Source organism: Lygodium microphyllum, chromosome 11 (assembly GCF_053477565.2).
Source record: "Lygodium microphyllum isolate KBCC chromosome 11, Lygodium_microphyllum_v1.1.10, whole genome shotgun sequence".
NCBI lineage: Eukaryota > Viridiplantae > Streptophyta > Polypodiopsida > Schizaeales > Lygodiaceae > Lygodium > Lygodium microphyllum.
This window is the reverse complement of record NC_141145.1, coordinates 159,675,666-159,691,897: the sequence shown is the minus strand read 5'-3', so window position 1 is coordinate 159,691,897 and position 16,232 is coordinate 159,675,666. Positions and strand designations below refer to the sequence as shown.

Genomic DNA, 16,232 nt, shown 5'->3' with positions numbered 1-16,232 from the left:
TTTCAAAAGAAATTGGTTGACCTTATTGTAATAAGACCGCGCCTATCACCTTATCACTGGTATCGGCTTCAACCACAAAAGGTTTATTGGGATCCACAATTAATAGTACTAGAGCTCTAGCAATAGCTACCTTAAGTTTTTGAAAACTTTCATTTTGGTCTATTCCCCAATTAAAGCTCTTCCCTTTCCCTTTAAGTTGGTCTGTCATTGGAACAGCTATTCTGGCATAATCTCGAATGAATCTATGATAAAATCCAGATAACCCTAGGAAGATCTACAGCTTTTCCAGGTTCCTTAGAGATGGCCATTCAATAACTGCCCTTAAGAAATGGCATTTTCGTTTTATTTTTTCCTACAAATTTTGAGGTTTCCAATTCCTTAGTCTTGGGCTCCGTATCAGTGAGACTAGTGAGTATACCTGGACACGTACTATCTTCATTGATTAATGCAAATTTAATTGCCTCTTCAAGTGTCTTAGGTGAACTCCTTTTCACTTCCTATTTACAGGCCTTATCTAGTCCTCGAATGAATCCTCTTGTCTTTTGAAATTCATCTATTCCTTCCAATTTGAGGATTATCTCACGATATTCCTACAGATATGTCAGTAGGGGTCTTCCCTTTTGTCTGACATAATCCCAATCTTCCCAATTTCTTTTCATTACATTTTCAGGAAGGAATTCTTTCAAAAAGACCGATTCAAATTGAGCCCAAGTTTTAGGTATTTTATTTGCCTCCTTTAAAGTTCGCCACCATTTATATACCTTTGGCCCCAAAGTTAAAGTGGCCTCCAACGCTTGGAGATGTGGTGGAGTATTTTTAAGTTTGTGCAAATCCTCCCATTTTTGGAGAAAATTAAAGATAGTGTCTTTAATTCTATCTTTTTCCTCCCCGTGAAACTGAGGGGATTTCATATCTTTTAACAGTGGATTATCCCTTAGCTTTTGGTGGGGTTCCCTAGGATCTCATATAGTCACATCTAAATCTTTTGATGAAGATGGAATATCTGAGGTTTCTAGCTTATTTTTATCTCTTTCTAGTAATAAGGTTAATTGAGATTTTATTTCAGTGAGTTGAGTTGGAAATTCCATTTGAACCCCCTTGTGCCTGCACACGAGCAGTTAGATCATCAAATTGTTCTCGTGTGGCAAAAATTCATCCCATTGTTCTTCTTGTATCTCCATTTCATGGGGATCTACCATAGGGTGGACCCCAGAACTAGAACCTTCAATTACTCCCTCTCTCCCTTTCCCCTCCATTAACACACTAGAATTGGAAAGCAAATATAAGAAATTTGTGTACAAGGTAAAGTACTTCCCTGATTATAGTGATAGGGCAGCTGTTGATGGCTTTAATAGTTTAGTAATAACCCCAAAGAGTGAGGAATAGTTCGTATTTCCCCAAACCAATACAGTCGCGTTGAAATGAAGCTTGTTGGGCAGGAACACAGAATAAGGAGGGGATTAAACACACCCCCTCTCTAGCAGGTCACGTGTGAACTAGTTGTACCCATAGCTATGTGTCAAACGGGACTTCGCTCGACTGGCTTAATACTGTCGTCCAGTTCCATTACACAGACTCGATCATGTATGATGAGGCACGGGCCAATCCTGTCAGGCGTCGGCTAATCAGTACTGATGTAATCCGTCAAGTACTCGGACTTGGTTCGTGTGACGTGTGGGCATCGTCTTCTCGAGTCTTGTTTCGCATTCAGATGGGAGAAAACATTCATGTGAGTATAGTTGAAAGCTTTTGCGGGAGACAGGCGAAAGCATTCGTGGGAGACAGGCGAAAGCAAGACCCGATAGTTCTTCGTGAAGACCCGGCGGCTCTTCGTGAGGACCCGACGGCTCTGATACCAATGAGACGTAGTTAACCACTCTGACAACTCTCGATGACGGACTATCTAATCATGAAACAATGGCATGAGTAATTCCTTTCTCCTCCCAACCTCGTCTAGATAAGTGCTAGCACCTCTCTGGCCACTTCTCCTGCAGGCCAGGCCGTTCGCTTCAGCTCAGTCTAAGAGAGTCCTACTATTATTGGACTCTCTTACTCTCTAGGTTTCCCTTGACCCCGTTCGGGTGCCCAAGGCCCCCGGACGGTCATCCCTCACACAAGTCTCCCATAATTTACCTTATTGATGTAACAATCACCTTTCATTTTTCATGCTAAAAACCTTGGTCATGACACATAGATGAAAGTAGAGTATTTCTATAGAATTTGTAAGTTTTTACTAAATGAACACACTATGTCATGACATTTTGTAGACCCATTTAACTAGGAAATTTGTCATCGATGTCCACATATGTTAAGCTTTCCTTCTCAATACTTAGTTTCAAGCTCAATAATCTTTGCACCTCCAAGTGAGCTTTAAAATCCTCAAAGTTTCTTTGCACCCAGTGCCTTTGTGAAAATTTCAACTATCTATTCCTGTGTGTTCTGTCCCAATCAATCTCAACTGCAAGTACCTTCTCTCTTACAAATAAATGTACCTCAATATATTTTATCCTTGCATGGAACACAAGGTTCCTAATCAACTGCATATACTAATGTTTCCACAATTAATGAAAACTCAACCATGTCCCTACACACCCAAATCACCTAATAACTTTTGTAGCCATACCACTTCATATGCAGCCATAGCAGTACCTCTATACTTGATAAAGCAGCTGATGGTTGCATTTTTCTGCTCTAAGTAATACTTGCACTACTAATAAGATAGAGCATGAATCCATTGGTAAATCTTCTAGTGGACATGCTACTAGCCCAATCTGTATTTGTGTTATCCAAAAACTTTATTGTCACTTAACTTTTGAGCTTGTTTTTGTTTCAACAATAGCCTTGAATGCTTTAAAGTGTTCAAATACTCCACTCTTTTTTTCATAAAATGTACTTAGAATTTTCTAGAGTAATCATCAATGAATGCAATAAAATACTTATTGCTACCAAGTGATACATTCTATATAGGTCCCCAAATAATTATATATACAATGTCAAGTATATTCTTACTTACGTATTTGTCGTGCAAAAATGGTTCTTGCTTGCTATTCAGATTGATATGCTTCACAAAATTTACATAGATTTGAAAATACCAAAATTAATATAGTCCAAAGGGTTGAACATACATAGCAACATTTATAGTAGGAATTTCAGCATCCAAAGTAAACATGCGGTCAGCTCTACTTCCTTTTATAATCAACCTACATTTATTATTAAAGGCTTCAATAAAACACCCCTTTGCATTAAATCTAATATGTAATTCTTACTTAGTATACTATTTGACCCAGAGATACCAAAATCTTTGTGATGGATAACACATGTAAGACGTGATAAATACTTTCTCTAATCATCATGCAAGGACAAATGGACTTTTACTATTTGTGAAATTGGATGACACAAATAATCACTTATCTCTACATAACCTAGACTTTGTAAATCTTGTATCTCTCCAAACCATTTAGTATTGCTAATCATATGTTTAGATGTACCTAAATTAACATACCATATATCATCACTTATCCCCTTTCTTGTAACAACATTCATTATATGCTTCAGGATAAACAAGCACTCATTCTTATCATCATTTTTTCTTAAAGGTGATACATAATTTTCTTACTGCAATTTCCCACTATGAACACTATCCTTCATATCATAACAATGGACTATAATATGATTTGTTTTATAATAATAATCTCACCCTTATGCATACATTTATCATATCTATGTAGCTATAATCTTTACTTTTAACTTTTTTTTCTCTAAGATCTATACTATGTTCTACGCCTATTATCCTTAGAATTAGACATGTCCCTAAAATTTTTAGATTGTTAGTTATTAGGACAATGTCCTGCCTTATGTCCTTTTTCACATGAAAATCATTTATTTCCAGTAACAATTACTTGCATTCAAGATCACTTTTCCAAGTTTTGGGCTACCTATCTCTCTTCTTTTTGCACCAAAAGAGACTATGCCATGCTTCTCAACCTTTGATCCCTTTTTCATCACACTCCACCTTGTCATTCTTGAAGGTAGAAGACTTCACCATGTAGCAAAGGATCTAATGTACATGATATCTCTATCAATTGAGATATGAAATATACTACTTATAATCCTCTTTATTAGAAAATCATGAAATTTCTTTGTGGGAAACCACAAGTATATGTCTCAAATTTCTTCCTCAAGTAGAGCCACAAATTAATAAGAAGAAAACAGAAATGATGGATCCCAAATCTTCTTGTTGTACTCTTCCAAGTTAGCACATTTTGAAAAATCCACTTTGTGCCAAGTCATGATATCCACCTCAAAAGTACTTGCCAATTGAGTAAACACTTGCCTAAATTGAATCCAAGTGGATGGTGCTCTACCTTGGATCAAAAGAGAAGGTCGATCATTGCAAAGCATTACCCTTGAGCACATTTGATGACTTGGTGAAGTTACCCCTCAAGTAGGTTGCATCATACTAATGACAAAAACTCCAAGATTTTAGTTTCTGTTGAGTACCACTAGAAGCATCAAAATGCACTATGTTACTCCTTCATTCAAGTTCTTTTCTTTTCCCTTTGGTAATAGATGAAAAATAGTGCATTTTCTCTAGTACCACCTTGATAAACATTGAACATAATAGTTTGCGGATCAACCTCAATCCCTTGTGCACCCATAGTATAATGTGTCCATTACTCAATTGACTTCAATAAACAATGTGTGTACATAGTTCACTTCAATAGGAACAACATACATTTTAAAAATAACCTAATTAACGTGCCAAAATATTGGATAAGTGATTTCATTGATAAAATGTGAATATTTGTCACATTTGCACATTACTGAATATGTGTATTTATTAGGAAAAATCACCTCATAACATCAAAATGCAAAAAAGGTGCACATTTTAAATTTAGTCCATTTAAAGTTAAAGATGAGAAAAATTGATAGCATTAATATGTTCATCTCAAAATATTGATCATTCTACAAATTTAGACAACATTAATTTGATGTTGGAGCAGACTAGGCCTTCTATGCAAATTATAGGTAAAAGCGCATTTAGGACAAGACAACAAATAGGGGAGCCAAAAAACATAGGGGAGGAAAAAAAAAAGACATGCTTTTTGGAGAAATCACACTCAACCAAGCTTATTTTAAAAATGGAGTTCTAGAAAAAGCAAGGAGGATAGAAAAGCATGTTGGGCTCTTTTTCCTGTAACATCTATATAGACATTCCATATTGGGCAAGAAACGTGGATTCTCATCTTTGTGGGTTGGGTCAAACTCATGGAGTATCTTGTTCTAATATTGGCAAACATTCCAACCATGTTATGTATGCCAAGCTTCATGATCTGTTTTGAGTGCAATCTCTAGTAGCTTCTTGGGAAGATGGTGCCAATTTTTTGATCATCCTCTCTCTTATTTCCCAAACATGTAGTGCTTCATCATAGCAAAGTCTATTTACGTTGTCCCCTACCCTCTCGCCACTTACTCAAGCCCTTATTTCTCTATATTAAGCCTTGGAAGTCATTAGAAGCCCCAAAGAACATCAAAACAAGGCAATGAATTTTGCAACCTTTTGTGTAGCCTTCTTCTACCTTGATCAATAGCAAACATGGGTTTTAAATACTATTCACACATGGTTGTGAAGATTGTGTCCTGAAGTCAATTCATATGCCCTCAAAGAGATGTAGATAGACTGCACATACTCCTATCAATAACAAAATTGTCCTTGAAGCTAGAGTTCATGCTAAGGTGGAAGCACAATCCAAAGAAGCCTTTGAACCCATGCAACTCAAAGACACAATGGCCACAAACCAACCCGAAGTTATAGTGATTCCACACAATGCTAGATGGTTAGATGACAATAATCAGGTTTGGGGTAAAATTAATGGTTATTTGTGATATTCTAATATTTTTATTAGAAATTCTCAAATTCATTAATTGTGTTTACAATTCATAGCATGTATTTTAATAAAGAATAACAAACTAAACATGAAATAGTGAAGGAAAGCACGTATAAGTGGCTTTTTCACTTCGACATAAAATTATGTGTAATCACTTTAGGGCTCCCATATAAACCATATATGTACAACAATTACCCATTACATAAGGAGATTTACATTCCATCATAATGCCTTTCTACAATTAGGGAAAATTTTAGAGGTTGAAAAGCCCAAAAAAGATATGAATTTTCTATAGATATGTTTAAACATTAAAATTCAATAAAGCATAGAAGATAGATTTTCTAGGGCACTCTTTTTACTCTCAACCCAACACATTATAATCAAGTTTGGTAGACTTATTACTTGCTACATCATCCATGAAAAAGGGTACTCTCTTTAGTCTAAGTGTTTTGAAATGTCAAATGTATCCTTGTTTAGTGTATCTCATAGCAAGCTATTAGATTAAATAAAATACTTGTCTCTAGGTACATTTGAGCTTCATATCTATCTATTGTTTTTCAATTCTAGTCAATAGTTAACTTTAGCCCCCTACTTTATTGTTCTTATGTTGGTGAAGTCACTATTGGAACTTCATCACAATTGAGTTTCTTTACAAATTTAGGAATCAATTTTGAGCACCAACTCACTAAGATACTCCATCCACACATACTAGTACTGATGATCTATATGAAAAACTAAGATCACCTTGAAATTTAATTTTCCATTGGAACCAACAAACGGGTCAATACTAGGGACTGTTGTTAGTGTTTTACCACCAGAAATATCTATAAAATAAGCATGAGATTTTGTTTCACACAAACCCTTCCTAACATGTACACTGAATAATAGAAACAATATAAGAAGTTTGCACATGATAATCTATGGAAAAAGTGTTTGGGGAAGAAAGGGTTACCAATGCTTTAAGCCTTGCATTTTCTTTATGAAGCTCCTTTTCCTACAAAAACAAGCTTGAGCCTTATGTAAACTCCCTTTAGCACTAAGATGCTTGAGCCTTATGTAAACTGCATTAGTTTCTTTTCTACCATACCTTTTGATCAAGGTGTTTCAAGAGTTTTGAGACCCTTTCATCCTATAAAAGAAAGGCACAAATACATTTTATTGCATATACACAACAAATTTAAAGCACGAAATAAAATTTCTTATTTCTTTTAGAAAACACACCTTTTGATGATGGATATTTGTTAGTGCCATGGAAACCTCCTCTTCAAGTTGCTTTAATTGTCCCATTGAAAGAGCACTTAGCTCATTCATGTCACCCTTCATTCTCCTATCCAGTTAAATCAAAGCACATAAAAGAGAGAGAGAGAGAGAGAGAGAGAGAGAGAGAGAGAGAGAGAGAGAGAGAGAGAGATGATTCCAAATAATGTAGTAAGTCACCACCTTTGGTTTTGTTGAAGTTGTTCTAAATCCCTCCTTAAGCTCTCACTCTCCTGTTCACAAAATCAAGATATTTACCTTCTTAACCATTCGCTCTAGTGGTGCTTTCACAAGACTTGGCAATAGATGATTCAATAGGTAGATTTACATGTGATTCCCAAGCAATAGCCAAACTGCTCAAAGAACATTTCACATACATTTCATTTTGTACAATTCTTCAATTGCAAATATGGATTGGATGTTTTGATCTAATATAGCAATGTCTTCATCAAGTAATTTATCTTGTTTAGAGATGAATTGAAAGTGTTTTTAAACAACTTGAATGATCTACTTGGTTGGAGAAGTAGTTAGAGATTCGAAAGAATTTTGAAACTTGAAATATGTTTATGTGATTTGCAAGCAAGGATAAAGCATTAGTAGTGAAAATTCTTTTCGTAAAGGGCATGCAAAGTCCTTGATGACCCAATCAAAAAATCTAATGTGGTGGCACAATCTATTGCTGTCACCCATCACGAAAGTTTCTTTCATTTTTCCTTCACAAAAAGATCATATCAACAAATGTTCTAGATTAAGAACAAAAAATTACAAAGCACCACATGCTTAGATTGGAGCCACCTTGATAATAAGCCACATGGTTGGATCAAGGTCACATAGCCATTCTAGTGAGTTTAGGCTTTGTGTTATCACTAAGTTGCAAAAGGATTACTCTTACAAGATCCTTGCAATACAAGATCAAGCCTTTAATGAAGAATTTTAAAAATATGTCATACTATACCATGTAATTATATGAGAAAGACAACAAAACACTCCATCGACAAAGCATCTCCAACTATAAATCTAGTCATTAATCTTAGAGGGATCTTTGAGTACTACCTAAGATATATGGGATCGGAAGTTGAAAACATAGAATTGAGGTGGGAACCAATAAGCTTAGGGTACTTGCAAGCAAGAAAATGTTTATTATATGATGCCATTATATGCTATTCAATGAGTTAAATGATGAATAGAACAAAAGCATTAAGGGGATGATAGTCAAAAGTTGAGCAATATAGTAGTAAGGGATTAGGCAATGTTTCACATTAGGGTGACAAAGTCAATGTACAAGTTTGTAGAAGATAGAGATCTAGGTGCAAGTAGTTCATCACAATTAGTTGCCAAGTTTAGAGATTGCTGAGAGAATAAGCTCCAATGTGAGGGGACCCCTTCTCTTCTTGTTGTCACTAGATGAGCTTCTCTTTAAGGAGACTTGAACATGAGGCGATGATCATAAGAAGTCTTGTAGAAGGCAATGCCCAAATGTGATGCATATGCAAGAATAATATCAATTGTTAGGGACATAAGATAAAGATTTACATAGAGGTGATCATGTTGCCAAAGCTAAAGAATTGAGAAATATCTAGTGGTGAAGATTTGGCCTATTGAAAAGGGCATCTCCTTCAATATGCAAGCTCATGTATTCTCAAATATTGGTGCTTTCGCCCCACAAACGAATCCAAAGAAGGAGATTTTGGAAAGGTATGACACACATGTACTTTCGGTGTAGTATTTAAAGTGGAACCGCATGAAAGGGTTGGATAGAGGGATGGATGCATATCTGAGGTCATAGCATAACAAGATGTTGTAGAGAAGTTACTCAAAAATTAAGCGAATTGAAATGGTAGGGGAAAATGGGTATTGAGCAATGATGGCATCATGTCATTACATGTATTGAGGGATGTAGGACTTGTGAAAGAGATAAAGCCTTGAGCTATTCTAGGAGAATAAGTAGATGCCACGTAAGTAGGAGATGCGATTGATTGGATTTAAAAAGGACTTGGAATGTGTGGTAGATAATGTGGTTATGTGACGGGAATAGTAACTGCTTATTAAGATGCCAAGAGGTTGGTGGCCAAGAGCAATAAATGCAACATATAAGCTTTATAAAAAATAAGACTCAATGAGTTGAGAAGATTGAGATATCATGTATGTGGTGCTACAACACTCAATTGTTGCCTACCTATGTGACAAATGATAGGAGGTGGGGAAGGTAGAGGGGCATGATTGTCAGCGGTCAGGAGACCATATAGCAAATGGGGGATGAAGAGGGCCAACCAGTGCTCACGAAATTTTTTTTCCATTCAATCGAAAAAATAGTCGGTTTTCATCAAGATGAACTTCGATTTCTATGGATTTTTTGAGAATCTTGCATGTAAAAAATACACTAAAGGACGGTTTTTTGTGAGCATTGGGGCCAACCGCTAGGTGGTGTACAAAATCAAGGAAGAAAAATAGACATCAACATAAGCATGAACAAGATAAATAATACACGGCCCCAAAGTATCCAAAGCCAATGCCCAAACCCCAACACAAGGGCGATACAATATAAGCCCATGGTATGCACACAATGTAGAATGCTAACAACCCCCTTCTCAAACCATTGAATACTTCCAACCCAAGAAACACCAACATGTCCATCATGTCTCATATCACCACAATTCCCACCAAAAAACACGTCCTATATGCATAAGCCACTAGCCCGATGCATAAGCCACCATGATGAGATGCCATAAACTTCATGATATCTGATACATGAGTACATTTAGAACATGCTTGATAGTGCATGGAATCTAATGATGCTATTGAAGAAACCATCTCTTAAAGCGAACAAAGAGTTTAGAATCAAAACACAAAAAAACTACATGAAGAATTTGCAAAAGGAGCCACATGTGAACTTAAGGCATTGAAGAGGGCAATAAGAGATGCACATGATGCCTAGATATGCAACAACAACAAAAACAACAAGATAACACCGAGTAGGGTCAAAAAATGGCATCAATAGTAGCACGGCAACACGTCCATGATAACAACATATGTAGCTAGAGTCAAATCAACAAACCTACTACTTGACAAAACAACCAATGTAATGTGAATGAGGCTAAAGTCAATGTAGTTACATAGCAAAGTAGAAAAATCTATAATCTTTAGTGCAACGATGAACAAGATTGAGGAAGAAGTAGAATACCATGTGAAAATGGACAAACACAGATGCAAAATAGAAACATGAACAAGACATGAACATGAGATGTTAAGAGATCCATTTTAGCATAGAGACCTTAGATGGGTGCTTGTTTTCACACATTTTTCCCATTCCAAAGCACCCCATTTCACATAAAAACCATGCCAATAAATTATATAATGGGATAAAAGAAGCGCTCAATACCATAGCTTCATATAAAAGATTAACTTTGCATCATTGACCTTGTTATTACTTGGATAAAACACTCATCTTAAAGTCCATTGTAGGTAATGCTTTCAAACTCATTGTCAAGGTCACTTCCGTGGAAAGTTGTCAATCAAGGTGCTTAAGGGCGGCATCTCTAGGGCCTTTTATCAACTTCTCATCCCAAATATGCTACATGTTATGAACATGGCAAGTGTTCTTTGAGTGCAAGAAGATTAATCTCATAGCTTACAAGAGAAGAACCAAAGAGAAATTGAACTAGAACTTGCTTGTGAGATAACTTGATTACAAGAGAATGCTCACAAGAGCATGGCTTGATTACAAGACAAGACTCGACACAAGACAAGACTAGAACAAGACAAAAACTAGATGAGGACTTACCTCATAAAGCATCATAACTAGTGTTGGCAAGACTAAACGGCTTGTAGCCTAAGACCCCTACTTATACTTGAATTGAGGAGGTTAAGTGGAAGCTTCTAGATGATGACATCATTGATGATGTAGCATCACTAACATAAGTGATGGCATAAGCAATGTTGATGTAAGCATTGATGCAAGCCTCTTTTAGAACTTTCTAAAGAATTATTTAGAACCTCATTAGAATTGTCTTGTATTTTCTCAAATCTTCTAGAATATTGTAGAATGTTCTAGAATCTTCTAGCAACTTAATGCAACCAGGGGCTATACTAACTTGCATACCAACCAAGGGTTGTCCTTGCCATCTTTGAGTTCTCTTATTTTGCAGTGTTCTTTTGTTTTCCTTCTCTTCTTTCTTCTGTTCAATAGTTTATTTTAGCACTTGTCTATGCTTCCATTGCTACATCTACTTCTAGCATGGTATCAGATTGTAGGATCTAGGTCCCTACTATGATTTTCTTTGTTGGTTTTATGTCTTCCCCTTCATTTGCTGATCATGTGATTGATATTTTCCTTTGATTCTTCTCAGTTTGCTGCATTTACTATAGCATTAGCTAACATCAACCCTCCCAAGATATGCATTTTCAAGTTATGACCCTTTGCTAGTATTTGGTGGGTCCTATATTGTTGTTGGCTGCTTTTTTTTTTGCATTTTTGAGCCGCTAACACTATTCCATTGTTGGGAAACATCTTCTAATTGTTTTCTTGTAGAATTTGGTATTGGAAGCATTGTGTTTTTGTGATCAACATATGCATATTGCATGTGAACTCTCTTTTTGCATAGTCTTTGGTTGGTTTTCTTCTCTCTATGTCTACTTTATATCTTCTCTTCTTGACCTCAATATAGCTCCTTTGTGCACTTCTACAAATGATAAGTTACATGGACTTGACTATCTTATACGGAATGCTGTGATGAAAGCATGGTTTGTGTTGAAGCGGATTTGGCATATTCTTTAAAAAGCTATTCCCCATCCTCGACATCCTTTTCTAATTATTGAAGATTTTGATGAGGAAAACTATGAGGAAGCTATGCTTACATGGGATTTGGATGATGTGCATGCCTATTTGGCTCTTCTTCGATGCATCGTGTTATAGAGGTATAGAATGAGCTTTACACATAGATTCTACCTTTCCAAAGGCATATCTCATGGAAATGGTACTCTCTAAGCTCCCCCTGGAGTTTGGAGTGGCAAATGCTTTGCACACAGACATCATCTACACTTGTGAGCTTTAGACGTATGTCCCTATGCTATTTGAGCATTAGGTATCTTTGTGTTTATAAGGGAGGCTTCTGCCTCATTATGGAGAATCCAATAAGACCTTTATAGCTTCAAAGAGAGAGGGGTGACAAAAAGAAGAAGTTGAAGGTCCAGTGTTATCATTGTGGCAAGATAAGCCATTTGCAGAAGGACTGGAAGGAGTTTGAAGCCTCATAGAAGAAGGAGAAGAAGAAGAGGTGGGATGCAAGCTCCTGCACCAATCCATCCTCCTTCTCAATTTTTGACTTCGATCCTCTAGCCAAGGAGAAGTCTGAGGTGTGGAAGGGATTTGCTTCTTCAAATCAAGGGAAGGACTTGGTAGCTCCTCCCTATTTTGTTATCTAATCTAGGTGGTGTAGTCATCCCTCACGACCCTCTAGTGCTAACAAAAGGAATTGCGAGAGGCTGGTAAGACGTGGCAACTAAGCCTCATCTATACATATATACAAGTGCACAGGTTCCAGAGAGGGACATCCCTGATGCATTGGATGAAGTCTGGCAGGTTCAAATCCTAGAGCTGGGATTGAGATCTTGATTCATTATGGGTTAGTCACTTTGATAGAGATTAGGCTTGGCTCCTAGCCTTGTGCTTAGATGAGGGGACACTTTGGTGGTCTGTGGTGGGGAATCCATGGTCACATATGTTTAGAGGTAATTTTGACGAGATGATCTTGTATGCTACTATGAGACATTGATGACATGGATAAAGATGTGATATCGTTCTTCTCTATGTTTAGGAGCTATTACGATTGACATTGACATTAGGTTCTGTTCTAGGCACCTTGGGGTGGCCAGGTCCCCCATTACTTGGGTATCCATGGTTCTACTCTAGTGGTCCTATGTTGTATGGACTTTGATGAGTCATTATCATTGTATCATTGTATTCTATTAGATCACCCATGATTTGAGAGAAGATGTTAGCACGATTTTCAACTCATATGTGAGTTTGTGCATGCATGTTAGGTCTAGGTACATCATCATTATTTTAGACATTATTTTTGTGACTTATTTGTGCCATTTGTGGCATTTTGTGCTAGTTGGCTAGTGCTTAATGTTGGCCAAGTAGTTACCATATTTGGCCTATTTTGTGCCCATATTTAGTAGGGCTTCTCTGTTGGAGATCACAGCCAGGCAGGAGGAGATCACAGCCAGGCAGGAGGCAGAGTGCAGTCGAACAGGTGTGCAGTCGGACTGCCACATGGCAGTCCGACCTCTACAATCAGTCCGTTGCATTTAATGTAGCCGACATGGTATTTCTGGCGCCCTATTTTCTGGCAGATTCTAGCTATAAATAGTCGACATCCCCAGCAGTCTCGTACACTTCTCTGCTCGCAGATTACAGACCGGTGACACACGCAGATTCCGTCTCTGTTCGTAGATTTCAGACAGCAGACAGTGCAGACTGCAGCAGACTTCGAGGTGAACAGCAGGTTGCATCGTCGAGGTGGAGACACACAGTCCAGTGCACTGCGCCCGTGTATATATCTGCATATCTTTGTATTCAGCATTCTTTATACAACAGATCTTCATCGTCCACTGTCTCTTTCTCTCTCTTCTCTCTCTGCGTTCTCTCTCTGACTGAGCGCAGAATCAACCTGAAGAGGAGTTTCCATCGTGACACAAATTTACGTTTTTTGCGTTTAAGGGCAGACAAAAGGGCTGCGCCTTGGAACAAGGCTGAAACGAGTGTGGGCGCACAGGAAAGGAGTACAGGTGGTGGATTTGCTGCTGTTTATTGCTGTTTGACGTGGAGAAAGTTTGAGTTTTTAGCCTACAAGTGCAGGTTTTGCTTTTTCATCACCTCCGGCGGGTGAAGAAGGTTCAAGACGCGGAAGAGCCTTAGCAGGCCGAGTTTTCCCAGTTAGAGGGGGCTGCTTTTGCGTTTGTGAAGGCATTGCAAGTGAAGATGTCTACAGAGATGGACTTGGAGTTCCAGGCGATTATGGACCGGAAGGTGCCTGTCTTACCGACTCTTCCTACAGATCAGAAGCTCGACGGCGACAACTACCGCATTTGGTGCGTCATGATGTTGGCCATCCTTGAGTCCTATGATTTGGCGGAGTTGGTACAGGAGGAGATTGACCGGCCCTCGGTAAGAGATGAGTCCAAACTCTCTATCGATGCTCATGCGGAGTTGGCCAAGGCCCAGTCTCATTGGGACAAACTGAATGCCAGGATTCGATCCTTTCTCTTTCTATTATGCACTACAGCCGTGATCGCTCACATCGAGCACTTGACACTGGCTCCGGAGATATGGCTGGAGCTTGATCAAATGTACAATCGGATGACCCTAATGAAGAGGGTTTCTTTGGAGGTACAGATGCGGACCTTGTCCGTAAATAAGTCTTTTTCACTGCGGGAGCACATTAACAAGCTAAGGCAGCTTCTGATGTAGGTTCAGAATGCGGGGAAGCCGATTTCCTCTGAAGACATGGCGATCACACTATTGTCCCAGTTTGCTGCCACGATTCGGTACATTTTACTCTGCCCTTATTGCTTCGGGGCGAGAGTCTACTCTTCGGTGGGAAGAGTTTGTTCCTATGGTCTTGGACCAAGAGGAACAGTTAAAGGGACAGAATGCTTCCAAGTCGGAGGCGTTGACAGGTCAAGCCTCTCAGAAGAACGGGAAGGACCAAAAGAAGAAGGGGGATAACAAGTCCAAGAAGGACGAGGAGAAGGAGAAGGACAAAGATTCCACATGCCATATTTGTGGAAAGACTAGCCATTGGAAGAAGGATTGCCCTGACAAAGAAACGAAGGACATCAAGAAGAGGGATACCAAGGATTTTGGAGCGGTGGCTGCACCCTCATCAGCTGCATTTCTTCATCTAGCTGTCATTGAGGACGCTTCACCGAATGCTTCTGATGCTGCGATGAGGGCTCCTCAGGCTCGAGAGTGGATTGTTGATAGTGGTGCCTCACGGCACATGACTCCTTGATTAGATGGTGTTGCCCAGCTGCGACCCTCGCGTGGGTAGATTCTCATTGGAGACAGCTCTTCAGTTTCTGTTGCAGGTCGGGGTAAGATGTAGCTTATTCCCGATGGATGAGGTGGTACCCATACCTCAGAGGTTTTGCATGTACCCGGATTAGGGTACCATCTCCTTTCAGTTCATAAGATTTGCTCCCTTGGCCTTTTGGTGGAGTTTGACAGTACTACGGTGCAAGTCCTTGATCGGGGATCGAGGAAGGTTCTCTCATCCGGATATGAGGAGAACGGCATTTACAAACTGAAGTCTTCCACCGCCCTCTCTACTCTTCTTCTTACCTCACAGTCACAGTCCGAGTTATGGCATGCTTGGTTTGGTCACCTGAACTATGACTATCTTCGGAGGGCGTCACGTGGACAGCTTGTTCGAGGGTTGCCGGATATAGTGATGAGCCAGCAGCCATGTGTCTCCTGCATACACGGGAAGCAGCATAGGGATGCCATTCCCCACACAGCTTTGCGGCGGTCTACTTCACCGATGGAGCTCGTATCTACGGATCTATGTGGCCCTATGATGAATGAGTCCCTGCGTGCGAGCTCGTACTTCATGCTGATCGTGGATGACTATAGGAGGATGACATGGGCCTATTTTTTGGCATTAAAGTCAAAAGCTTTCTCACACTTCAAGGATTGGCTTCTCTTTGAGGAGAACCGATTAGGTCGGAAGTTGAAGACCTTGCGATCCGACAAGGGAGGTGAATTTGTTTCTAATGAGTTTGCTTGATTTTGTGCAGATAGATGAATTCACCGGGAGTTAGAGTTTGCCAATTCCAACACTCCTCAAGAAAATGGTATTCTTGAACGGAAGGACCGTAGTGTGATCGAGATGGCGCGCACCATGATGGAGCACCGACAGACCCCTCAGGTTCTGTGGGCCGAGGCTGTGGCTACCGCAGTTCACATCCTTAATCGATCGCCTACTTCGGCCGTGGACGGGATGACCCCATTTGAGGCTTATTTTGGGACGAAGCCAGATGTTTCTTACTTTCGGGTCTTTGGGTGTGATGCCTATGTTCACATCC

General features: G+C 39.0%; 1 protein-coding gene across 2 annotated transcripts in view; it reads right to left on the bottom strand.

Annotated features, from left to right (window-relative positions):
* Nucleotides 1-16,232, bottom strand: part of LOC148029579 (agamous-like MADS-box protein AGL11) — a 146,147-nt gene that overhangs the window by 62,617 nt on the left and 67,298 nt on the right. For both annotated transcript variants that reach the window (XM_087688445.1, XM_087688444.1), the window contains exons 3-6: nucleotides 7,329-7,378; nucleotides 7,110-7,215; nucleotides 6,976-7,017; nucleotides 6,841-6,882 (exon numbers count right to left, since the gene is read on the bottom strand). In XM_087688445.1, coding sequence (XP_087544571.1) covers nucleotides 6,841-6,882; nucleotides 6,976-7,017; nucleotides 7,110-7,215; nucleotides 7,329-7,378 — 240 coding nt within the window. The remainder of the gene's footprint in view (nucleotides 1-6,840; nucleotides 6,883-6,975; nucleotides 7,018-7,109; nucleotides 7,216-7,328; nucleotides 7,379-16,232) is intronic.